This window comes from Desmodus rotundus, chromosome 6 (genome assembly GCF_022682495.2).
Source record: "Desmodus rotundus isolate HL8 chromosome 6, HLdesRot8A.1, whole genome shotgun sequence".
In the NCBI taxonomy this organism is placed as follows: Eukaryota; Metazoa; Chordata; class Mammalia; order Chiroptera; family Phyllostomidae; genus Desmodus; species Desmodus rotundus.
Genome location: NC_071392.1, coordinates 91,752,479 through 91,778,579, shown reverse-complemented (window position 1 = coordinate 91,778,579; position 26,101 = coordinate 91,752,479). Strand labels below are relative to the sequence as shown.

The following is a 26,101-nucleotide window of genomic DNA, read 5'->3' as shown; positions in this document are numbered from 1 at the left end:
TGCAAAAGGTAGGAGCTCCTTCTTTTTAATGGCTGCGTAGTATTCCACTGTGTAAGTGTACCACAGCTCTTTCATCCACTCGCCTACTGACGGGCACTTGGGCTGCTTCCAGATCTTGGCGACTGTAAATAGCACTGCAGTGAAAATGGGGGGAATATATTCTTTTGAATTAGGGTTTCGGGTTTCTTCAGATAGATTCCCAGCAGTGGAATCAGTGGGTCATAAAGCAGATCCATCTTTAATTTTTTTGAGCTGTCTGCATACTGCTTTCTACAGTGGCTGCACCAGCCTGCACTCCCCCAAACAGTGCCGGAGGGCTTCCCTTTTCTCCACATCCCGAGAGGGGGGATTCTCACAGTCCGGGAAACAGTGGGGATGTTGACAGTTCTCACTGAAGATGCAAAGGAGGCAGTTCCCCCACATCACTCTGTCGGCAGGATAGACCTGAAGGGACCACCAGGTGCCCGGTTTCTGCTCAGGCCTCCCGGAGCGTAAAGTATTCACTTCACCCTGAAATGAGCTGGAAGCCCTCCAGACAGGAGAGCAGCTCCTAATTTAATTCCAGTAGCTGTTCTCATGAGTTTGCCTCAGGGCAAGATGTATGACAAAACTTTAACTCCTTTTATGTGCTCTCAGCCTGTAATAAATTTTTGAATCCAATGAGGCGGTGGCAATTAATCTAATGAGCAAGTAAAGCATGCTATGACAGCTGTTAAACCCTTTCTCACCTTGGCGTTCTTTCTAATGGAAGGAAGCGGAATGCGGAGCGCCAAAGGACTGTTTGCTTTGAAGATGCTTTACGTTTCCCTCCGATCGGAGTAGAAGATGCTGGAAGCTATTGTTTTCTGTGGTCACACAACGCCAAGCACCAGAGGGTAGAAGTCCCGGGGAGGCTGGGCCTTGGTGAGCTCCCGTATTGGGGTGAGTGGCTGGGTTTTATCCACTGCTGTGCGCACAGGTGGCACAGCACCCAGTTCCCAGGTGTGGCAGGTGACATCTGGGTGAGACCACTCACTGCCTCGTCCCTTGTCCCACTGGCCTAGAATGTGAGGACGGTGGCTCCTCCCTGGTCATGAACTTCTTTTTTTTTTATTGAGTTGATTGGGGTGGCCGTGGTTAATAAAATCATGCAGGCTTCTGGTGTGCATTCGATAACACATCATCTGAACATTGTCCTGTGTGTTCCCCACCCCAAGTCACGTCTCCTTCCATCACCGTCTGTCCCCCAGCCTTTGCCCCCTTTCCCTCTGGTCGTCCCCGTACTGTCGTCGGTGTCTAGGAGTTATTTTTCTTCGCCTAATCCCTTCACCTTATTCACCCAGCCCCCACCCCCTCCCCTCTGACAGCTGCCAGTCTGTCCTCTGTGTCTGTGAGTCTGTTTCTATTTTGTTTGCCAGTTTATTTTGTTCATTAGATTCCTCATAGGAGTGAAATCACGTGGAACTTGCCTGTCTCTGGCTGGCTTATTTCACTTTTTCTTGATTCAACAAGACCAATGCCGCCCCTTACCTCCAGGTGTGGTAATTCTGTCTCATCTCCTTGCAACAGGAGGCTGGGGGCAGCTCAGGCTGAGAGCGATTTCAGCTTGTCCCTTGCCCCGAGCCACACGCCGATTCCAAGGGGAGATTTCCTGAACTGCGAACCGAATACCCCAGCACTATGTGGGGATGTCTCTTCCGCCATTCTCACAAAACACATCCCATTGTCATTAGTCTGATTTTTTATGAGCATTTTGACTAAATACGGTCATACATTCGTGGATATAGTGCATTCTGTGAAAGTTCAATTAATCGGAATTCCTTGGAGAAATGCGAACTTGCAGTCAAATAGATTTTTCTGGGTTAATTGTCTAATTAAGGAAAAGATCTTTTTCAATTTCGGTCTTCATTCGAGATCTACTCTCCTGACTTATTAACCAGAATGGCGCATACCACGTGCAATGCTTGCTGGCTGAGGACCTTGTACCGCCTCAGGTCATCGATGCAAACACCTCCTCTTCTTGCTCAGAACTGTCTGTGGGCTGGCAGAAAGAGGGGTGGGGTTAGGTCCACACCCTTCCGCACAGCCGCCCTCCCTGAGGTTTTGTGGGCGTGCTCACCGGTATCACTCCCTTCCCTTAGGTAGTACGGGGAACAACTGTACTGACCTGTGCTACACGAGGCAGCTGGGTGTGACTGATCGAGGCTTTATTCGACTCTTCTGGGAAGCTGAAAAGCTAATACAGCTTCAGCTGACTCAGCAGGAATCAACGTTTGTGGCCCCTGACCTGTGTGTGTGTGTGTGTGTGTGTGTGTGTGTGTGTGTGTGTGTGAGAGAGAGAGAGAGAGAATTACATGTTTGTCATGCCCTCCATATTTCACGACCTGGTGCGTAGCCACGTATTCACAGGTGGTCACAACAACAAGACTCCGAGGGGCACACCTGGCAAAGAGGGAGCCCCTCTTCTCAGGAACCAGAGAGGGGACAATTACCATCACAGGGGGCAACTCTGCTTCTAGTTCTGGAAAATCAAGGCCACAAGAGAAGCCCACAAGATAGCTCGGCGCCTGACAAAAAGCCAGGCACGCAGCTCAGGGTGGAAGGATGACGTGGCAGGGACATGGTACCGGAAACCGAAATTCTGGTTGACACGACCAGCTGCCCGGGTTTGAGCGGGTGAGGGAACCTGGCTGCATCGCACGTCCTTCCCCGGGAAACAGCAGGCCGGTTGGTGGATCTCCAAGATTTCCTCTGCCTTTACCATCCTGGCATCCGAATGTCTCATGAATATTTAGATCAGGAAATGACCTTCTGCGAATTAATTAGCGATGCTGTTAACACATTTGTCTTCAAAAGAAGAACTGTGGATCACGAAGCGGAAGCTGAATATCCACCGTGGACCCAACACATGGCTGTCAAGGAGGAAATAGATCCTTCGTGTGCCAGTTACAAACCCCGGCTATCACACTGTCCTGGGTTCCTGGCTTTCCTGATCTCGAGGACACATCTGGGTGATGGGGACTCTTCACCATCGCTTTCCCCTCGTTTTCTGCTTCTTCTGTTGAATTACCCTGTCCTGACCAGGCACGGTTTGACTAACACTTTGTAGCAAGTAAGAATAGAAGATCTTGTTACATATTGCACACAATTTAATTGAAAGGACATAACCTAGAACTGTCTTGGATGATCACAGTGGGGCCTGTCACTGACCAGAGGTCCCGCGGTGTCAGAAGAAGTTACATATTCCTAAGGCAAACTGGAAACTGTTACCACAGGAAAGACTACCCAGGGTGTCCAACCTTTTGGCCTCTCTGGGCCACCCTGGAAGAAGGAGATTTGTCTTGGGCCCCACATTCAATACATCGTGACACGTAATCACAAAACAATCTCATACTGTCTTAAGTAAATGTACAATTTTGTGTTGGGCTGCATCCACAGCTATCCTGGGCTGCCTGCGGCCTGTGGGCCGCGGGGTGGACGCCCCTGGTACACGGAGCTAACACACATCACTGGAACAGAACACACAGACAGAACGTCTGTGGAACACAGAAATTCTGTCGCTAAACCTTGCAACCTGGTCAACATATCTTGTAGGAGATAGGCGAAGAAGCAAAATGCTGACGGATGACAGTGGGAATTCTGAGTCTTACTGGAGTAAAGTTGCTACACAGTAACTACAAAGTGGATACATACTCACACCTAGGAGAGGACACAGTGAAAAGCTTCGGGTGCCGGAAAAACAAAGGGGCGGCTTGAGATCACGCGATCAGTTTGGCTGACTGTGAGTCGGGGACAGGATGGCAGGGGACCCCTCACTCTGACCCTGTGTCATTGCCATTGCTACAGAGTAGCGATGGAAAAAGTAAAAATGCCACCACTTGCCCTGGCCGGGTGGGTCAGTGGGTTGGAGTGCTGTCCTGCGTATGGAAAGGCTGCAGGTTCGATCCCCGGTCAGGGCACACACAGGAGGCAGCCTGTTGATGTTTCTTTCTCAACATTAACTCTCTCCTTCTCTCTCTCTCTCTCTCTCTTCCTAAAACCAATAAATGTATCCTCAGATGAGGATAAAAAAACCGCCACAACCCTACAGACTGCACAAAGCACAGAATACAACTAGTAAAATAAACTTCGCTGTATTTTATTTCCTTCCAGGTGTGTGGGCACTTGCGAGTTGTGGGTAAGGTATTAAAATCTAGTTTTTAATAAACTAGGGCCATCGAACCGATACGGTTTTGCACACTGTTTTAAAGTTCACAGCAGAAACGCTTTTCCATGCGTCTGAGACATGCCTTTCAGGAGGTAGAACAGAGTTTATTTATTGACGCCTCTCCTGCTTGACAACAAAACCCTTTCTGTTTTTATGGCCATAAAAGGCTCTTCCATGTAACTCTGTACAGCGATCTTTGCCTGCACCTCCGGCGTCTGCCCAGGACATTCCCGCAGGCAGACATCCCATGCCATGTTCACCGTGCAGTAGAATTCTACGCCTGAGAGCTGTGTGGTTTGATTAGCCAGCGTCACCGCAATCAGTGCAATAAAAAGTCAACAGCGACAAGAGAAGGACCTGACCAGGAACTCTCCTCGTCCACTGCCTCCCCAGTCTCCAAGAAAGCAGAGGCCTGCCGGCGTGTTCCTCTGCCCCATCGGAGCCTCGCAGACACTCGCTGTGAACACTGGTTGGTTCCTGCACCCGCACCCATGGTTGCAAAAATAAAGACGGCCTGTTGAGGGCGCAGTAGCTTGCCACGCATGGATAGATGCTTTGTATGTTCCAGTTGCTGGTTCCTACTCAAATGTTATTGGATGTTGGCTGAAGGCTGTTCTGGGCACTTCCTTCCTTCATTTTTTTTTTTAAATAAAGATTTTATTTATTTTTAGAGAGGGGAAAGGAAGGAGAAAGAGAGGGAGAGAAATATCAATGTGTGGTTGCCTCTTGTGAGCCCCCTACTGGGGACCTGGCCCACAACTCAGGCATGTGCCCTGACTGGGAATCAAACCGGCGACCCTTTGGTCCTCAGACCAGCACTCAATCCACTGAGCCACACCAGCCAGGGTAGAGCACTTTCCAAATGCTGATTTCCTGAACGCGCTGCGATGGGGGTGACTGGGAATTGTTACCCCACTCCAGTGGTGGGGAAACCGACCTCTGAAAGGTCACACTTGTCATGACGAGGCCCGTCATAAGTTCAAGAGCCAGGACTGGCCCCGAGCCTGCGGCCTGCGGCCCGCGGCCCCTCACTGTCCCGACACCATGAAAAGGAAGGTGTTAGCCTTGTTTCATTGAAAAAAAATGCAGGGTGGGAAAAGCTAAGCTTTGACCCGAGGTCACAGAGCAGCTGGGGGGTGGGGGACATACGATGTGGCTTATCCCAAGAGGACAGTGAGTCCCCAAGGAGGCTCAGGCCCGCAGCTGTGGCAGCCCTGGGAAGTGGGCAGAGATGCGAATCTTCAGGTCCCACCATCAGGCTGGGTGCTAGCAGCACCTCCGCTCGAATCTGACACACACAGATTTACGAAAAACTAGCAGGTCGACCGGTATGAACAGACATGGGGAGAGTCTGAACAAAACTCACGAATATGGACCTGAAAACTCCCTAGAAGCGCCGAGGCCATCAGAAAAGTCACTGCCTGGTAGAGACCATCCGCCCGAGGACGCCCTCCGCCCGCACACCCACCCCTTCGCACTGCCGGGAACGCCCAGCCCGTCCACGCCAAAGAGGTGAAAGGACTTCCCAGTATCTTCCTGGGGTGATGGGAAAATCTGCCTCTCCACTGACCCCCAGAGGAAGTTTCTGGGCATCGCTGCATGAGGTCCAAACCGGAACAGCCTCCGGCCACCAGCAAGGCAGCTTTGCTCCCAGCGACAGGTTTTCCTGCGTGGGTCTCCGGAGCCGAGCCCGTATTTGACGTGTCGCGGCGCTCAGTCCGAGGGTTTGTTAAAGCCAGGAACGCGCGTCTGGGACCATGCCAGCTCATCCCATGCAGGCGCCTGGCCTGTGATGTCTGCGGGGGACGGGTCTCAGACTCTGGGTCTCAGACTCTGTCTCCAAGGTGACAGGTTAAACAGCCCCCTTCTCTGCAGCCATCAGGGCTCCTTACCTGGTCTGTAGATTATTCTAGGTCTTTGAAGCTTCTGTCTCCCCAGCTCTTTATCTCTCGAGCTGACCGCTGCTCATTAGCACCTCGCCAGAGGGTGACCAGGGGTATAAAGGGGCGTCCAGCTCAGAGGTCTGCAACCTTTGGCACTTGTGTCCTTGGCCGGCTCCAGGGTAGACTGTGAAGCTCCAAGGTTATTCCTGCTACACCATCCGCTCCCCGCTCCGTGGCCTGCCCATTTCTGCTATTCACACACCAGGCCAATACGAGGCCAGCGGACCAAGAACAAAACCAGGGAATTAACGAGAAAGATACCATGGGTCTTATTAATTCATGGAAAAGAATAGATGTACTATTAAATACATGTTAATTTAATCAACTGTGGGATGTAATTAAATTGATGCCGATTTAAGTAATGAGGCAATTGAATTATATCAGCAAAAAATTTTAATCATAGCATTCAAAATATATATATATTTTTAACTGATCAAGCCTGGTGCCGGTGAGGAAGCCGTAAGAATGAGTGATTAAAGACAGACAAAAATTTGCGCAGGTGGATCAAGAGCCTTGAAGAAGTGTTCATACTTGTTGACCCAATACTTCCACATAAGGAACAGTTTAGGGCCAAAGCTGGAATATTAGAAATAGTCTAGAGGTCCGACGGGGAAATGGTGAGTGAAATTTTTGCGAATCCAGTCAATGAAATGTTATGTAACCATGAAAAAAGTATGTGCACAACAAGAATTTAATTGCATAAAATGCTAATCATATCAGTAAGCAGGGAGGCTGGGATACGAAACTAATTGTTAAAACTGTAAAAAATGGCAAACTAGAACACCAGTAGTAATTGTCTACACATACTGGGTGTGCTGGTACTATTGTAAGAAGTTTCCTTTCCGATTTTCTGTATTTTTTACTTTCTACGTTCTGTAGTATTTCTACAATGGGGAAACCAATCAAAGATAAAAAGAAGTGAAAATCTAAAGTGAGCCTGGCACCTGAATTGGGGTGCCGTGTGGCGTGGGAGGGGGCCTGGAAGCCAGCGTGTACCACATAAGACCGGGGCCCACGGAGCCACGGAGCACCGCCACACAAGGTGTGGGTCCTAACCCGGGAGCCCCAGAGGGGCGTCTGACTCGGACACGCCCCCTTTCGTGGTCGGTGGCTTTGTCCTCTCTCCATTGTCACCTCCCTCTGCAAACGGGTCCCCAGGTCAACGGTAATTCCTCTTTAAAGCAACAACCCACAGTCCCTAGATGTGGAGAAGATGCAGGAGCACCCAGCCCTGGGGCATCGAGGTGTCCTCAACGGTGAAGGGCCCCACCCCCGGCCTCGCGTCCCCTCTGCCGGAGCAGCCCCACGTCTCCCCACCATCTCCCTGCAGGAGGAAGTCCGAGGACCTCGGATGCCATCCTGCATCCCAGGGTTGGGGTTGGAGGGACCAGAGGAGAAGTGAGGGCGCCTGTGTGGGCAGCCTTGCCCTCCACATGGCGCCGGGGCACGGGGCCAGCTGGGGACACACACACAGTCTGACCCTAGCCCTCAGGCACAGCCCTGGCCGTGGCCAGGTGCACGTCCTGAAGTGTCGGGTCACTTGAACCTCCCTGGGGAGGCAGCTTGGGGCTCAGGCAGCCTGGACCTGACGCCACCCTGAGCACAGCGTTCCAGAGACCGACACCCTCGTCCATCGGGGACTGAGTGTGGCCTGGGTGACACACTTGGGAAGAGCCCGGCTCACGGTGGACAAGCATCCCACGTCCAGTTCCCTTTCGTCCCTAAATATCATCACCAGAGCCTTTGGGAGCCACCTACTCCAACACCCACCCCATGAGGCTCAGTGACAAGAGTGTTCCTTCTGGAACCTGGTGTCCCATTTTTCCTGCAGGCCCCGAGGGCCGCACCCTGCTGTGGGGCTCAGGCCTGCCCAGGCCCCTTCACCCTGCCTCGCCCCCCGTGTCTGAGACGCAACCAGAGTCACTGCTGGCTAGGCCCTGTGGACACACACACATGCCTGACCCCAGGTCCCCTCTTCCTCCATGGCCTGCAGGGTGCGTGTCCTGTCTGCGTGCACCAGGGCACGGTCACTGTTCTGTCGTCAGATGACGTCAGCAGGCCTTACCAACACGAGTGCGATCCTCCTGTGAGCCGGCCGTGGGTGCCGCTCCAACCCCAGGGCGGAGGAAGCCGAGGCGCAGAGGGGGTGAGTGAGAGCTATCTGCCCACTGGGGCGGCTTGGGCCACGGGCTCCGGGTCTGGCTCTGTAGCCCCCGCACCGCCCGGCACACTCTGAGACCGTGTGCCTGACTCTGTGAGCCACACCGGGCAGGCGCCTCCCCCATCTGCCCGGCCGGCTGGGCCAAGTGAGGACATCTTTGGGCTCGGCAGGGAGTGTGTGATGAAATAGTTTAATATGCAGCCAAACCTTCTGCTGCGCTTGGTAATTAGCACTTCTGAAAAATCAGTGCCCCACAAAATGCTAGCAAAGTAAAAGTGTTAATTAAGAAGGCAAAGTCTCGAGCTCCTTGTCATGTCAGGAGAGTCCTCGCTGCGTAAGGTCACCTCATGGCATGGAAATGTGACTTGGAGAGACCTAGGAGAAGGGACCGTGGCGGGGGAGGGGGGGGCTTCCTTCCAGGCCCCGGGCGCTCCTTGCTTGCAGGGGACTGGGTGCATTCCAAACAGCTGGGCTATAACTCACATTCAGTGGAGGAGCGATCGCCTTCCAAAAGGCCCCTCAGGAGCCAAGTTACCACCTTGAATCCTTAAGCGAGTCCTCCTGAGAGGCAGGCTGTGGCCATGAGTGGAAACACAAGGAGGAGACATAAGAGTTCTTGAATGAAGTGCCTCCCCACCCGAGCGGAGAAAAGGAGGGTGAGGTAATGAGCTTTCGGCACCCCAAACAAACCCCGAATCCACAGGCAAGTGCGTCTCCTTAGAATCTGCAGCTGCTCCTGAAATCACAGGAGCTACGACCGGGAAACGCAAACTCTCAAAGCCCCGAAGGATCTCAGTCCTTCTTCACCCCGGACTGTTATTAAGTGACTTCCCTCCAAACACTGGAAATGTGTTCCGCCCAGGAGGGCAAAACCGTCAAGAAAAAGGTAGGAGGAAGGGAAACCGTGGAGATTCCCCAACGGGGCTCCGCGGTATTTCTCACATGGTCACTCCGATGTGATTGGATTATATCTATTTCCTCAGAGTCTCCCAATAAGCATGCAGAGTAGGTCTCTTAATCACGTCCGTGTTATGGATGGGGATGTTGGCACAGAAGGTTCAAGGTCAGAAAAGCTACCGGGGTTGTCTGGCTCCAAAATCTATGGTTTTCCATTTTGTAATTTTTCTCACCATGTGAGCAGAAAGTATGATATCTTGGCCCAGACTCAAGATATTATTAGATTTCTCCTTCCGCGTCAGCGGCCAAGGACGGGCACCAGCACTGATGGCATGGAGGAGAGCCGGCTGCCTGGCGGTCGTTTCAGGGACCTTTGCGGCGTCCCTAGGGCCTTGCCACTCTGCCTGCAGTCCTGTGAGGCGTAGGGCCGGGTGTGCCTGCTGGGGTGGGATCTCCCTAGTGTGGGAAAAGGCTGCCAGCCACGACCGCCTGCAGGATTGGCTGTGGACTGGGAGAATCACTGCTCCTTTTATTTATTTTACTTAAAAAAGAAAACAACTCCAAACAATTCCCTTTTGCCCTGGCCAGTGGCTCAGCTGGTTGGAGCATCAAAGGTTATGGGTTCATTCCCGTCGGGGTGCATTTATGAGGCAGCCAACCAACTGATCGATGTTTCTCTCTGTCTTTCTCTCTCTGTCTCTCTCTCTCTGTCTCATCCTCCCTCCCTTCCTCTCTCTCTCTCAAATCAACAAACATATCCTTGGGTAAGGATACAATAAAAAAAAAAAACTCCCTTTTTACGTAAACAGGTGTCTCTGATGAGGGACATCGGTATCACTGGTATAAACGGAACCCCCGCCGTCCCAGCTGGGAGGGGGCCGCAGGCAGAGTCGGCAGCGGCAGCACACACCGTCGTCGGTAGTTCTGCCAGGTCTGCTGACCTTTCTGGCCTGCAACTCGCGTTCCTTCTCTCTGTCACAGGGGGAGAGGAGCAGGGCTAGGAGCATGTCAGCCTGTCTCCCGGTCTGGAAGCCAGCGTTTGAAGAGGGCTGAACGCGCAGCAATTTCGTGACTGCGCACTTCAACTCCTCTCCATTCCTTCCACCCACCCAGAGCGCAGATGGAGACCACCCACTGCCTCTCTTTATTATTCTTTTTGCATCGCTCTAGTGTATCCATAGTCTTCGGAGGCAAATGACATCACTCTATGTACAGCATTTGGTTTTTGGTGGTGGCCGCAAACTGCCCTTTTTTAAAAATTATTTTTCCTACAGGGGACGTGGGTCAAGGCAGTGGTGGCCGGGGTACCAAAGGCGTAGCGCAAATGCTGCTGAGCGAATCAGGCTTAAGACGATCCTTGCGACGGGGAAGAGATCAGAGAACCTGAAACCAGGGCGGTCTTTGGTCCTCAACCCTGACCCTGTTTGCAAACCAGGTTACAAGGAGCCCACAGGCAGCCATGGGGAGGAATGCGCGCACCCAGGCGGGGAGGAAGACCAGTCTTCCTCCTGCGCCCGTTCTGATGGGGCGGGGCAGGTTGGAGGTAACTAGACTCAGCTGGTAGGACCGTCTTCTGTCTTCCCAGCGGTTGGGGTGGCTCTACATGGGGGTCATGATAGTGCCCTGGTCCCTCGGACACCCTCCGGCTTTGTCTCCTGTTCACGGCGGAAATAGTTCCGGAGAGTCGGGTGAAAACCTGGGACATCCACAAGTCCAGTGCTGCGTGAATTTGCCCAGGGCAGGTGGGACTCATCTGTTTAAGGGCTTCTCACCGGTGCCTTCCTGGTGGAGGGCTGCCCGACAAGCCGTACCGATGGCCCCTTCTGGGGAAGAACTCCAGATGCACGAGAGAGAAACGTCGATGGGAGCGAGAAGCATCCATCGGTTGCTTCCCATACGCGCCTAGACCGGGGATCGAACCTGCAACCTAGGCATGTGCCCTGGCCAGGAATTGAACCCATAATCTGTTGGTGTACAGAACGATGCTCCAACCAATTCAGCCACTCAGCCAAATGTGTCCATTTTGATGGAAGTCTGAATGCAGTTAATGGGACATACTCGACATCGCCTGGGTGACCATCCCATAACCGAGCCCTGTCACCTAATTTTAGTTCCCGCGTTTATGTGGACCAGGGGCTTGGGGCCAGGGGGTCCCCTGTAGTTGTCTGTGGGCCAGTGAGACAAGACGGTGAGTTTGATAATGGAGATAGTGCTCTCCTGCCTGGCAGAGCGAAAGCAAGACCAGGCCGTGCTATTCCAGAGAAGGTGCCTCAGCTGGTCAAGTGACGAGACATCGTGGCCGACGGAGTGGGCGGCACGGCACAGGCAGCAGCATCGTCGGCGCCCTCGATGAGACGTGACCACCACGGTGTCCGGGCCGTGCAGCACTGCACGGGGGCGGAACTGCTTCTCGCTCGGCGGGTTTGGAGAATTGCTGAAGATAATCTTTGGTCTTCGAAGGCATACAAACATATCCCGAGTTTTAGATTTGTTCCCATTGAGGGGACATTTTAATAAAGTGACTTAAGTCAAATTCAGTAATGTAATTTGCTACATTAGTAGATCAGTTTTACTCATGAACATAGATGCAAAAATTCTAACGAACATTAGTTTCTAAGATGCAGCAAAATGGGTGTATATAGAGAAAATGCACCCCGGCTGCTGTGGCTCAGTGGATTGAACGCTGGCCTGCGAACCAAAGGGTCGCCGGTTTGATTCCCAGTCAGGGCACGTGCCTGGGTTGTGGGCCAGGTCCCCAGTGGGGGGCGCGCGAGAGGCAACCACACATTGATGTTTCTCTCTCTCTTTTTCTCCCTCCCTTCCCCACTCTCTTAAAAATAAATAAATAAAATAAAATAAAATAAATGTTTAAAAGATAGAAAATACTGCATGCTAACCAGCGGGCTGATCCTCGGAACTCGATGGGCTCCCAGTGATCGATGTGGCGTGCCTCACAGACAGACTGAAGGAGAAAAGCTTCTGTGTACTTTGCTGTGACAATGACCGTGGACGCAGAGCACACACCGAATCTGGAACCCATTCAACATAAAGAAAAAGGAGTCCATTCAACGGAAACCACAAGAGCAGCAGCCAAATAAAACAAAGAAACAAACAAAACTTCTGAACAAACGAGAACAGGAAAGGATGCTCCGTGACAGACCGAGGGCGTCGTGGAGCCAGTGCTCACCTGCAGCACCTTCGCTAAAGGGTGGGGCTTGAAAGCAGTTCTTTTACCAAGGACGGGACTCCTGTGATTACCACCGGCCCACGCACCGTAGCGCTGGGTGCTGGAGACTGACACAGGATGAAGGTGAACTTAACAACTAACTAGAGCCCTGGCCGGGTGGCTCAGTTGGTTGGAGCATCATCCCATCCACCAAAGGGTTGTGGGTTCGATCCTCGATCAGGGGCGCGTACAGCTCGCAACCGATCGATGTCTCTCTCTCTCTAGGATCTGTAAAAATATCCTTGGGTGAGGGTTACGAAAACGAACTAGACATAAGGAGCATATCCCCAGACAGGACACTGAGTGGACGCAGTGTGACACGCGCATCTGTGTGACTAGTCGGCTGCCACCCAGGCACCGGTACCTGGGTGCATATCCGCAGACACCACAAAGGGTGCTGAGTGCAAAGTCACGTCCCAGGAGTGTCCACGACCCACAGTCTCAGCTACATCCCGTTCACGACAAGGAATGGCGTGTTATTTGGGGATTCGTAAACACGAGGTAAGACTCTAGGTGAAAAGCGTCCAGAAGCCTGAAGAAAGTTCAGAGCAACGACATGCCTGGGGGGAGGGGGCGGGGCAGGGCGCGGTGGGGCGGAGTCTTGGCCATGTGCTAAGTCACATGCCTACTTCACATATATTCTTTCGTCTTTATAAAGCATTTCATTAGTAATAATATTAGGATGCTACAAAATTCTTACACAGGGTCTGGCAGAAGTGAGGCCTGCTTGAGGTTGGTAGGGTAATAATAGGGGTGTAATAATTTATAGTTTTAACGTGAATGTTTCACCTAAAATGTCACATGGTGTGTTTGAATGCAATATTGTTATGTTACAGAATGACATGATTTTGTAATAAAAAGGGGGCGTGCCTTGGCTGGGGTGGTGCAGTGGATTGAGCGCTGGCCTGCAAACCAAAGGGTCGCCAGTTCGATTCCCAGTCAGGGCACATGCCTGGGTTGCAGGTAAGGTCCCCAGTAGGGGGCGCATGAGAGGCAACCACACATTGATGTTTCTCTCCCTCTATTTCTCCTTCCCTTCCCCTCTCGCTAAAAATAAATTTAAAAAATCTTTAAAAAATTAGAAAAAGGGGGTGTTATTTGTGCTGGACCCTGTGTATTACCTCAGTATTTTGGCTCATATGATGTACATTAGCAACAAGAGATAGTTAAATGTAGGAAACTAAGAGAAATGCTTAGGTCACACCCTGGGGAGGTGGGGAAGGGGCCCTCGCTCGGGACTCCAGGCTCTTCTCCCCCCCACCCCCCACCTCGGGGCGGAGCGTTTTATTCTAATCAGGGGGTTTAGTGTCTTATCTGAGGTTCATTTAAGGAACCTGCAGAGAATGCAGACGGAAATATCACAGTGAGGCCAACATCTCCTTCCCTTTGGGGAGCTGGGAGGGAGAGAGAAGAGGGACTTAGATTAGTTACACTCGGAGACCTTTCCCGATAGTTTCTACATACTGCAGGGGACAAAACAAAGGCCCTTCCGGGTGGCCTTGAAGGCAAACACCATCATGCACAGGGATAATGGCCCGTTACAGCTGCCGGGCGTTTGAGAGATTTTCCAAAGACTTTCCACGGACAAGAACTCATCCGGTCTTCAGCTAAGTCGTTCTGGAGCTTCAGCCGAGGCTGGGCTCAGCTGCGCGAGCAGCAGGCGGGTGACCGGGACGCGGCCTTCGGCTCTGACGCCAGCGCCAGTGCCCGCTCATGGGTGAATTGTTCCCATTTTCCGAACTTCCAGTTTCTCACTGCTGAATGGAGACGTGGAGAACAAAAAGAGACAGTACATGCGAAATGCCTTGTGCGGGCGAGGGGACAGGCGCATTGTGAGCCCCGAACAAAGGGCCGCTTTGTTGTCAGTTATTACGTCCCAACCACAGCGGCCGCACAGGGACACCTCGCGGTCTGAACTCCGGCGCCTGTCGGTTCGGGCTGTCTTTTCATTATTCACAGGGCTGATGGGAGAAGATCACACAGGAGCGATTAATATTGCATACAGCATCTATCAGTGTGGGCAGTGGCTCCTCCCCCAGGGCTGGGAGGAAAAGAAGATAAACAACTTCCTAACATCCTAATCTTTTTTTTTTTTTTTAAATCCTCACCCAAGGACATGTTGATTGATTCGACAGAGAAACATGGATGTGAGAGAGAAGCATTGACTGGGTGCCTCCTATACACGCCCCGACCAGGGACTAAACCCATCACCCAGGCGTGTGCGCTGACTAGGAATCGAACCCACAACCTTTTTGTGCACAGGACGAGGCTCCAACCAACTAAGCCACCTGGCCAGGGCACATCCTGAACTTGACTTTGAATGGAGCCGACCGGCCAGGACCAGTGTAAACTGGCGTGCTGCTAGTACCTGCCCAGTCTCGACTGTGGACCTCTCCGGGCACAACTGCCTTGGTTGGGGAAGCGACGCTTTCACTGGAAGTGTTCCAGTGACCAGCAGTTTTGCATGTCACGCAGTCCTTTGTTATAGGCCTGGCGATGAACAGCAGAATGTCAGCTCCTTTGTTGTGTGAAGCTGGAACTGTGAGTGTGAGGCTTTGAGGTGAATTACTAAGGCCGCCCAGCCCGCCCTGCCAGCTCTGCTCTGGCCGCCCCTGCAGGTTGACATACACGGATGCCCACGTACTCGGGCCCCGCTGCACGGGCCCTGGGCCGTGGTCTTCACAAGAGCTGGTGTCGCCGAGTCAGGACCCTGTTTGTCTGAATCCTCACCCACTGCTGGAACCCCTTCCACTAAACATGTGTCCCGCTGCCGAACCCTCGGCCAGCGTCCTGGTAGGGCTCCTGGAGGGAAGGGGTTACAGACTCTGTCCCCTCTCGGGGATGTCACAAATAATGCTGCTGTGCATGTTCTCCATGTCACAGGACGGGAGAGGCAGGGCGACCAGCCTCTCGCCGGGCCGGCTTTGTGCCGACACCGTCTTCCGGTTCAGATTCGCCTCCCCAGGGACATGGGTGGTGGTGATGGCTGCGTGGCCACAGGGGAGGGTCTGCTATGCGTCTGTCTGGAGCGGCCCCTTCACTGTCCCACCGAGGGGTTGTTTTTATGATGCTGTGCCTTTTGGTGGGAACATCTTAGAGTCAACTAATCTCATCATGCAATGGTGACCTGGGACGTTTAAAGGGCGGGATTGGCTAAGCAGGCCCACCGCGCAGCTTGTCCCTGGGGGCTAGATTTATAGGAAAGAGCGGTGACTTCAGAGGATACGTCAGTGACTCGCAGGTCATTAACTGTTCACATCTCTCAGAAAATTGAAAGGAATGTGAGCTGTGGGCTGTGGAGGAAATCAGGCTAATCAAATAAATGCACGCATGTGCAGCAGTAATTTTTTCTAAATCTGGAAGTTTCCGGGAATTGTGCTGAGCCTGAGCTCGAACGCCCTGTGACAGGCTGCCGTGACTCACTCGGTGTCTGAAAGGGTGAGGTTTAAGGAAGGGAGGGAGGGGCACAAGCGGCATGGCCTCCGGCTTCCGCAATAGGTGGAAATGCAGAAAAGTGTGTGAGCCTGGGGTTTACACTTCCATTCGAAAAGGCAACGGATTTTCACTGCGGGTCATCGATTCGTACAGGAGCTCCTCGCAGCCTCCCCTCCGGTACTCACTCCGTGCTCCCTGACGGTCAAGGCCAAGGCCGCACTGTGCGGCTGCGAATGTTAGCGACCGGGGAGCTCTTAGGAGGTGCCAGTCTTCTGGGAGACAAGTGAGGGACAGCGGTGGGCCAGCAGGGGGTGCCCGGCCGGGGCCTGGCCACACCTCCAGGGTGGGGATCTGGGAGAATTTCCCGAATGCAGGGAGGGCTTGGTGGAAATCTCCCGCAGAGGGAAGGCAGGAGGCTTCAACTAGGCACAGGAGGGTGGGGTTGGAGGTGGAGGTGGAACCGAGTGTGTTCTGGACAAAGGGACAGAAAGTACAAAGGCATGGAGGTGGCAGAGGGTCAGGGACGTTCAGGTCCTCAGCCAGGGAGGGGAGGTGGCAGGGGCAGCCCCTCAGGAAGGGTGAAGGAGTTTGGGATCCACCCGGCACCAGGCAGCTGGGGGAAGAATTCACACACAGACATGGATAAGACCCCCCAGGGGCAGAACGGAGAGCATTCTGGAGCAGGGGTGGACTCGGGGAGGGAGATGAAGCAGGGATCCAGGTGGGAGGGGCTGGGGGGCGTGGAGAGGAGAAGAGTCTATGATCTCAAGACTGTGTGCCAAGGGGGGCGAGGAAGACAGAGGGGTCAAGAACGCCAGCGTTGTGCCTCGGGCCACTGAAGAGACCGGGACCTTCCACCAAGAGGCAGTGGTGAGTTCGAGAGAGGGAGTGGCCCAGGCCGGGTGCTGCAGAGGAGCTGAGTGGAGGCCCCGGCAGGTGCAGCACCTTTGGGGGCAGACGAAGGACACACCCAGGCTGGAGGCTCCGGCGGGCACCTCAGGGGGCCGCGCTGAACGGTTGTGCTGTCTCAGATGTAGGTGACTTACACTGTCCAACCAGGCCCGCATGAGGACATTGTAAAACATAATTCCTAACGGCCGTCTCAGCCATTAGGCTAAAATCTAAAACCATTCAGATAAGTGATTAGGTTTCCACCCTGAAGAACAAACAGAAAAATCAATTCACTAATTTGCTGATGGCTCGTTAGAAATGGAAACAGCTGAACTAGAATGTAGCTGTAATGCACATAAGAATAAGTGCAGTTTAAAATAAATAAAACCGGATCTGTTCTTGTTGTTTTTTTTTTTTTATCTCCTTTACTGATTTCCTCAGCTCACTTGTGTCACTGTCCTATCACGTGCAGAGCCCGTGGTCCCAGGGGGTCACACAAGGACCAAGACCAGGAAGGGTGGTTTAAGAAAGGGAAGCATTGTATCTTTCCAGTGTTGGTAACCCTAACCCTGCTAAGGGCCAACATATGCTACAGAGGAGTCCTGGAAAGTCCACTGAAAAGAGAAGGCAGGAGAAATCATTTGCCAATAATGGATTTAGATGTTGCTAAAATGTTGCCAAAGTTCTCCGGTGCATTTTGTTTCCAGGGAGCTAAATAGTTTGTGCAGGTTCCCCGCCCTCTCTGGGATGTTTACCAACCCTGGACACAATAACCGGGGGAGGGGGCTGTAAGGAGGAGGGGCACCAACAGTGAGGTCTGGCTCTTCCCTCTGATGTCAGACAGACCAGAACCCCCTTTGGGGTCTGGGTGGGACAGGGATGGGGCGCCTTTGTCCTCTGAAATTCCCAGGGAAAGGCAAGGAGTCCCCGCCATTTGGCTAGGACGCTCAGCCCACTCTTCCGGACAGGTTTTACTGGCAAACCTCACAGCTTCATTCTGAGGTCTTTTACAGCATAATAAACACTTTAGGAAAAATGGTCGGACTCAAAAATCCAGAACCCCTTCCACGGCGGGGCCCGGCTGGGTTACTTAAGCATCAGACACGTTGTCGAATGTTACATTTTCTCGGCGAGAACATCAAGTTTTTCCACTTTCCATGAATTTTGGACCTGGCGCCCATAAATCCGACATTTCATTTTATTTTCCCTCGTGGATAGCATCCACGTAACAACTATTTGCCGCGAACCGGTGCTTTGCTCCATACGGAGCCAGGGGCCGTGGAAGAGCCAAACATAATGAGAACCATTCCCGTTCCTGGTACAGCTAGCACTGGGTCTGGGAAACAAAGTTACTCGGAGGCGAACTAGCTGAAGGATGAACAGAGGCCTGTGATGGACTGTCACAGAAACGGGGACCGGCGGTTTCGCGGGAGAAGAAGTCACGGTTATTCCACACAGACGAGGGGCTGGGGCCTTTGCTGTGATATTTTCCAACCGTGAAACATTTCCAGAATTATGACAAAGAGGCGTTCCCTCCATGCACACGGGAGAGGGGCACAAGGTAGCCCCTAAAAGCCCACTGCAGGCCCTACGGAGAATTCCGAGCCGCACAACCCGAGGCTGCCAGGAGAAACCCCAAAACATCCAGGACCTGCTCTGGCCGCAGGTGGGAGGGGCGGCTTTGCCCAGGGCTACCATGTAACTTCGACCTCCACCCTCCGCCCCAATGTCTAAAAAGGTTATTTTGATTTATAACTGCCTCGTTACAGTATCTCAGGAACCTATCGTGGGAGGTGCTGCTCCTTAATGCAGAGAACGCTGGTCCTGCTTTTAAATTGCATTTGATAGATTGTCCTGAAATTCGCTAACTTAATATCACCCAGGCCGATGTGAGCACCCTTCTAAATCAGATTCTCCCTAAGAAATAATACACTGCTCCATCACAATCGAACTAGGGGCGCTGGGAGGCTGAGAGCACAGCTTACCCTCCGATTCACGAGGTCAGGCCCCGATTTCAACCCTACGTCCAGCTGCTTCTCAACGTGGCTTTGGCTTCCAACTGAGTTCTGGGAGACAGTAGCTCTTATGGACTGCAGCCCAGACGGGGAGAAAGCTCACATTTGCAAGGTGCTTTGCAACCCACAGAATAAAAGACACTGTCGTCCCTGAGGACTGTTGGGGGGGGGCTCGGACCCCCTGAAAGCCTGCCCTCCCCCTCACGTGGCTGGAGTGCATGTCTGCTGAGTGGAATTCCTAAAACTCATTGCTGACGACAGATTTCCTCTTCTGTTTCATTTTTAACGAAATTATTAGGTGGCTGTATTCAAGGGACTGTTAGAGGCGGGTGACGTGTCCCCACATGCAGCATACTCCAGACAGCATGTCTTTAGTGTTCATGTGACTGACTGGATGCTGTATGCCCCCTGTGTCTATACGGCCCACCTCTTCTTTAAATCCTCACCGGAGGGTTTGAGAGAGAGAGGAAGAGGCGGGGAGAGAAACATCCATCAGTTGCCCTCCATACCTGCCCCAACCCGGAACATTTTTCTGCGCATTGGATGGTGCTTCAACCCCCCGAGCCCCCTGGCCAGGGCAGCCTTCCTGATGTTTTGGACGGACGGCTGTGGGATAGCTCGTCCTGTGGATGTAGGACACCTCCCCACACGCTCCCTAGACGCCCTAGATGCACCGAGGGTGTTTCCAGCCTTCAGAATTATTACAGGTAAGTTGCTAATGTCTTCGCTCATGTCGTTTTGTCTGTTCCCGTGTAGGAACGTCTTCCTGACTCTTCCTGCGTATTTTCATCATCTTTTTTTAAAGATTTTATTTATTTTTAGAGTGGGGAAGGAAGGGAGAAAGAGAGGGAGAGAAACATCAATGTGTGGGTACCTCTTGCATGCCCCCTACTGGGGACCTGGCTGGCAACCCAGCATGTGCCCTGGCTGGGAATCGAACCGGCGACCCTTTGCTTTGCAGGCCGGCGCTCAATCCACTGAGCCACACCAGCCGGGGCTGCTCTTTTGTGCTTTGACGTCCCTGCTTTTGAAAGTGCCTTTGGGTGGAAGGAAAAAGCTCCATCGTCTGCCCTCACTCTCCTCGTTCTGTAGCTACGAGCAGCAGGTGGCCGGGCCATGCCGGCCCATCTGTCCGACTAGGTTAATCACCAAAACTGAGTGTTTACTTGAGCGAAGAGGCACGTGGATGCCACGGACTCCCACAGGGCCTCGAGCTGGTGCCGCACTGTGTCCACGCTGAAGGGCGCCCTGGCCGCGCCGGCAGCTCACTCGCCACCCCGGCTCCAGCCATTACTGGAGGACCAGTAAGGCGGTCTCCATCCCTGGGAATTAATTTCGTGGCTGCTGTCACGGACGTCAGTGCCCGTGATGGATGTTTTTACAATGAATACCAAATTAACCCAAACTGATTAGAGGGTTTTATAAGTTATTAATGGGATGCCACCTCAGCCCGGGCCTCGCTGTGGATGTGGCGTCTCACGAAATGATCTCTTCTGGCTGGGAAAATCAATCTTGCTCCCCTCGCTGGATTTGTCAGTGGTGACAAGATGCTCCCTGCCCCCTTAGTTACTCACAACAGGCTGAGCGGCTGTGCCCTTGGGGATGGCCGTGACCGAGGGAAGCTCGCCCGCCCCATTTCGGCTCAGTTCCCCGGTGGCTTTCCGGGAGGGGTGACTGACCTGCTGGGTGCTGGGACTGGGTGCTCTGTTTTACAGGAGGGCCCCCCACCCCAGCTTTAACGAGATATAATTGACAAGTAACAATATGTAAGTTGAAAGTGTCACAAACTGATGACCTCCATAGCACCAGCTGACACTTCCATCCGACACGTAATCACCGTTTCACAGGTCGGCGGAGACAGACAACACGGCATGACCTCGCTGACATGGGGAATCTAAAAAGCCAGACTGGTGGAAACCTAGAGCAGAATGGTGGTCACCAGGGGTGGGGGGAGGGGGCAGGGGAGGGCAAGGGGGAGGCACTGGTCCCAGGGCAGAGCTTCCAGGTAGAAGATGAGGGCGTTCTGGGGTGTAACATCCAGGTGGTTTGTGAGAAACGCAGTCTCCAAGGGCTGGCAGCAGAGCAGGGGACACCGCTGTCACCCAAAGGGACAGACACTTGCAGACCTACGTGAAGCTGAAGACTTGGAGGAATAGGACTTGGTGGTGCGCCTTCCAAACAGCACCCCTCCGAGGTGGAGGGGATTCGGAGAAGAGACTGGGCCCCCTGGACACCCTCCCAACCCCTGCCGTGTGAGCTCCGTGTCTGGCTTTACCCAGAGCAGCCTAAGTCACCTTTGGACCCTCGCCCAACGGTCATTGGATACAATTCCTATTTCGCTTCTCATTCTCTACATTTTGGGTAAGCCAAGTAACAATCCGAACAGCAACAACAACAGTAAAAGCCACCGTTTACCGAGTACTTTTTTTATACGTGGCTCCGTGGCATGGACTCCTAACAGATGAACTTAACCCACGCAGCGGCCCCTGCGTGGTTCGTGCATCATGCCCACTCAGTGCCACCACGCCTCCAGCCGGAACCGAGTTCTGAATGCGGCCTTTGACTCCAAATCTTTCGTTATTCACGGCCCTTGAGAAACGGAACTCACGCAGCACAACGTTCTTCTCTTTCTAAGGTTCGAAGTCAGGACTGTGGATTCCGAGACCCGTGACGTGGCTGCGGGCTGCATGGTGTTTCTGGACCGGATTCTGGGTTCAGAGTCGGGTTGGTGACCCAGTTTCTGCTGCCCCACTCCCACACTGGGGCAGGTGGCCTGGCCGTTCCTGTTCCCCCCGCCCCTCCCGCCCCAGGCTGGCTCGGTGCTGCAGGCACCCACTCGGCCCTTCCGTCTGCACCTTGCTGTCACCTGGGAGCTGACGGTCCCCACAGGGCTGCCACACCTACGAGGTACAGGAGACAAAAGCCCTCCTCAGATCTGTGGCCCCTGTCCCTTGTGCCACCAAGCAAGGCATTTGGTGTTTCTAGAACAACCTTTTCATCTCATATCCCGGGCTGAACTATTGACATTTTGGCAGTACGATTTTTTACATTAATGGGCTGTGTAAAAAATTATTTTTCTGCAAGGCGGAAACCCAAACGCTTTAAAGAAAAAGCATTTTCTCTTTCTTTAAGTGACCCAGTGCGAGCACAAAACCCCTCCAGTGTGGAGTGTCCTGGACCCTTCACGACTCACGTACAATGTGGCAAAGTGCTGTGTTGGGTGTGGAGGGGGCACGCCGGCGCGAGGCGGGGGCCGGCGTACCCCTTGCCCTCCTTGCTGCCGACGTGTCAGAAAGAAAAATAACCTCCTTCAATCGTCCTCCTGGACACTCGGAGTTCGAGCAGCTAGACGCGCTTTTTGAAATCTGATTCCTGAGTGTTTAGCATTAGGGACAATGCAGTGACCGCTACAATAGTTTGGTGGCTGCTATACCCCTGTTCTTTCAAGCAGTTTGAACTACTGGAAGTCACCACATAAAACAGAATCGAGAAAAGAGAACCGTCCCGTCGGGGAAAACAGGACTAGTTTAGTGTTAGGACGGTAGACGCCCCAGGCCGTACCGTCCCACTCCGAGATCATAGAGACGATCATTTCTGGGCTGTTTTAGGAAAAGGCGTTTTTCAAATGCAGCTTTAGTTAATCAGCTTTAAAGATGCGGGAGAAGATGGTGATGTAACGTTTGGGACTTTCTGCAGGGGGAGGGGCGGCGGCGACACAGTTAAAATCAAGCAGCACAGAGCGGAGGGTCCCAGACGGCGCCAGGCTAAAGTTGACACAGGTGTGGGAGGGCCCCTTCCCCAAATCGCTCACTCAGAAGCGGGGCCCACGAACAGCAGCCTCAACCCTGCGCAAGCCAAACCTCCCCCTCCCCCAGAGGTCAGCCCACACCAGGATCAGCCCCGGCGCCCTCTGACACCTCACGCAGAGGCCTTCCGCTACCACGAGTGTCCAACCCGTGGCCCGTGGGCCACATGCAGCCCAGGACGGCTGTGAATGTGGCCCAATGCAAAATCGTAAATTTACTTAAAACATTATGAGATATTTTTTGTGATCACGTGTCACAATGTATTGAATGTGTGGCCCAAGACAACTCTTTTTCTTCCAGGGTGGCCCAGAGACGCCACAAGGCTGGACACCCCTGCACCATCCCATCACCCAGAACCTCCAAACACCTCGTCTGGGTAGGACTCCGCGGAAACGTGGGGTGTAGCACCCAGAGGCCTCACAGCTGCGGGCAACGCTGCCACTTCAGGGGGCCATGCTCCACAGGGACACACAGCTCCCTGCTTCATCGGACCCCCCACAGAAAGGCGCCCGAGTTCCAGGAGCATCACCAAAGACACGTCCAAGGGCCCCACGAGCCTGATAACTCCCGTCTGCAGAGTGTTCGATGAGGGGGCGCTCAGGCCTCCCAGGGAATCCGTCAGCTGCGCCCACAGCCACAGCCGGGGCCATCTGGGGAGAGAGGGTACGGACCCCAAAGCAAAGGCGATTCCAGTTTTAAGAGGATTCTCCAACAAAAGAGAACCAGACATGGGCAGATGCCCTGGTATGCTTATCCACCGCACACACGGGCCGAGGAGCGTGAGACAGATTCAGGCTGTATAACGTCAGCTGCACCCAATGCAAAATGCGGACCCGGACGCGGTCTGCTTACCAGCTGCTGCCCCTTGGGCCCCCACCCGGCGTACTGGAGCTTCGCATTGCTGACCTCCGGGGGGTCTAGGCTTTGAGGGTCCCTGGAAAACAGAACAAAGCAGAACGGTGGGAAACAAGAATTTAAGGTGCTGTAACTTTATCCTCCTGCTGAGCATTGTTCCCTTCTCCTTCCGCTGCATCAGACTCAAGGACTGTTACTAAATAACCCTCTCCGTGTCCACCAGGTTTCTGCAGATGCGTGTAATTCACGTGAAGGTGCCTCAGGTCCCCTGACCCCCACCCCGCGCCGTGGTCAACATCCACCGAGAGAACGTGCAGGGGGGTCTATAGGTCAATTTTAAAACATTCAGAACAGTCCAAATTAACAATGGAAATGCACAGCTATGCAGCAACACATCTTCAAAATTTATGTCTCCATGTGTGGCTTTCCTGGAAGATAGGTGTTTGTTTTATTTTTCTAAGCATAATGCCAGGCCACGGCGACTTTCCAAAATGAGTGGCTTCGAGCGGAGATTCCATCTTCTGGTTTGTGTCAATAGACAGACCTCCTCAGAGAGAGAGTAGTAATGATATTTATATCTATCACCCTACACATCTATGTATATCTATAGTATTATATGTGGATACATTAGATATATATTATGTATATATGGATACATTAGACATGTATCTGTGTTACAGATACACATGTAGAGAGAGAATTAAGAGAAATACATTTTCAAACATCGCTTACATTTTTTATTCTTAATTTATTATATGCAAAATGCCACGCCAACAAAACCCTTCCTATGTCCTTTAACAGTCATAAAGAAAAACTAAGAAAGAAACAACTAACACCTTTGTGAGTGTCAAGTATTCAGTACACTTTGTAGCCACCGCCGTCTACAATGTACAGACAAGACTCTCTTCCTATTGCTTTCGAAGACGGGCTCCCCACGAAGGGTTCTGCCCATGTTCTGTGGGACAGGCCAGCCTTGGTCAGCGGAGCCCCCTGCCACGGGGCCACCAGGTTTCTTAAGCAGGAGACGCAGCTACGAATGTGCTCATTCACCTGCAGAGAGACTGTGGTGGACGGCTTTTGGGAAAGAAGACGCTGAATAGGAGAGACGAGGAGAGAGGGAAGGGAGGGGAGGCGGGTAAGGACGTGTGCATGGAGGGCTCGGGTCAGTCGGAAGTTCTAGAATACACGGTCCACGGTCCACGGTCCTGCTCGGACGAGAGGAAATCCACCTCAGAGTCGAAAGCCCTAGGCAGGGGAGACAGTCTGCCCAGCAGTTTCAGATGGTGGTGTCCTGGGTGGGCTGTGACTCGGGAAACCGGGAGACGGGGGAGAGAGCACCGAGTAAGGGGTGACGAGGACGGGGGCCAGCTGAGAGCCCCGGCAGTTTGGGGGAGTCCTGGGATGCTTTACCATTCCAGGTTCCCGAGGAACTGGAGCAAACTCCGCCACGTGGGCTATTTAACTGTCTCACAGTATTCTCATGAGCGAGGCTGACGTCCTCCCCAATTTTATGTAGGGAAAGGTTTCCTACGGGTGGCTCAAGACCCAGGAGAGAGGAAATACAAGAGCAATAAATCTGACTGCATACAAATTTTAAGAAATTCCATGACAAAACGTCACAAACAAAAGACCATTGAGGGACGGGGAGAAAATATTCATAGCACATCCCATGGACAAATGGCTAATATCTCCATCAAATGAAGAACTCTAAAATTAATGTTACAAAAGGCCAAGAAATGACAGACATGTGAGAAAAGGCACGAACAGATAAGTCTCTAAAAGGATATTAAAATAGCCCTTGAACCTATGAAAACGTACTAGACATAGAAAAAATTGGAGAAAGGCAAATTGAAACTATACCGACTTACTTCTTATCTACAAAACTTGCCAAAACAAACATACAAAAAAAAAAAAGCAAGAAAGGGATGACATAGGCCACGGCTGGGTAGCTCAGTGGGTTAGAGCGCTGTCCTGAAACACCAAGGTTGTGGGTTCAATCCCCAGTCGGGGCACATACAAGTATCAACCAATGGATGCACAGACAAGTGGAAGAACAAATCAGTGTGTCTCTCTGTCTGTCTCTTTCAAATTAATAAATGAAAACCAGTATGATACATTGTGGGGGGGAGGCTGGGGGAGACCGGCATTCTCATGCTTTGCTGGAGGGGATGCTAATCGGTACAATCCTTTCAGAGGGAAATTTGGCGATACGTGATTCAATATGCACTTAACTTTGGACCCAGACTAAACCCTAGAAGATCCACCTCTCAAGATAGAAAAACATATATGCCGAAAGTTGTATTCATTGCAGCTTTGTAATTACAAAGTATCAGGAACATTGTGTGTTGAGGAAACCATGGTACATCCTCACAATGGAATATTATACAGCTGTGAAAAAGAAGGAAGGTCTCTATGAAGGGATGGCGGTACTTCCCACGATGGAGCTATGCAACGCCCCCTAGTGTGAGATCCGTCATGTAAGAAAGGGATATAGGAAACTATACAGGCATTTCCTCATTTGTGAATAAGAGAATTACAAGAAGTGCCACCCAGAAACCAGAGATTAGTTGCGCACAGGGGAGAGTGCAGAGAAGGAAGGTGGGGACTGAGGTCCCTGGAAAGAGCGAGGAGTCACATTTCTCTGGGTGGACTTTGTTGGTATGACACCTGGTCTTAGACTGTAATA

The 26,101-nt window shown here is 52.5% G+C and overlaps 1 protein-coding gene across 4 annotated transcripts in view; it reads right to left on the bottom strand.

Moving 5' to 3' along the window:
* Window positions 1-26,101, bottom strand: part of DPP6 (dipeptidyl peptidase like 6) — a 508,565-nt gene that overhangs the window by 67,093 nt on the left and 415,371 nt on the right. For all 4 annotated transcript variants that reach the window (XM_045198757.3, XM_024564471.4, XM_045198758.3 and 1 more), the window contains exon 7: window positions 23,413-23,494. In XM_045198757.3, the coding sequence (XP_045054692.2) occupies window positions 23,413-23,494 (82 nt within the window). The remainder of the gene's footprint in view (window positions 1-23,412; window positions 23,495-26,101) is intronic.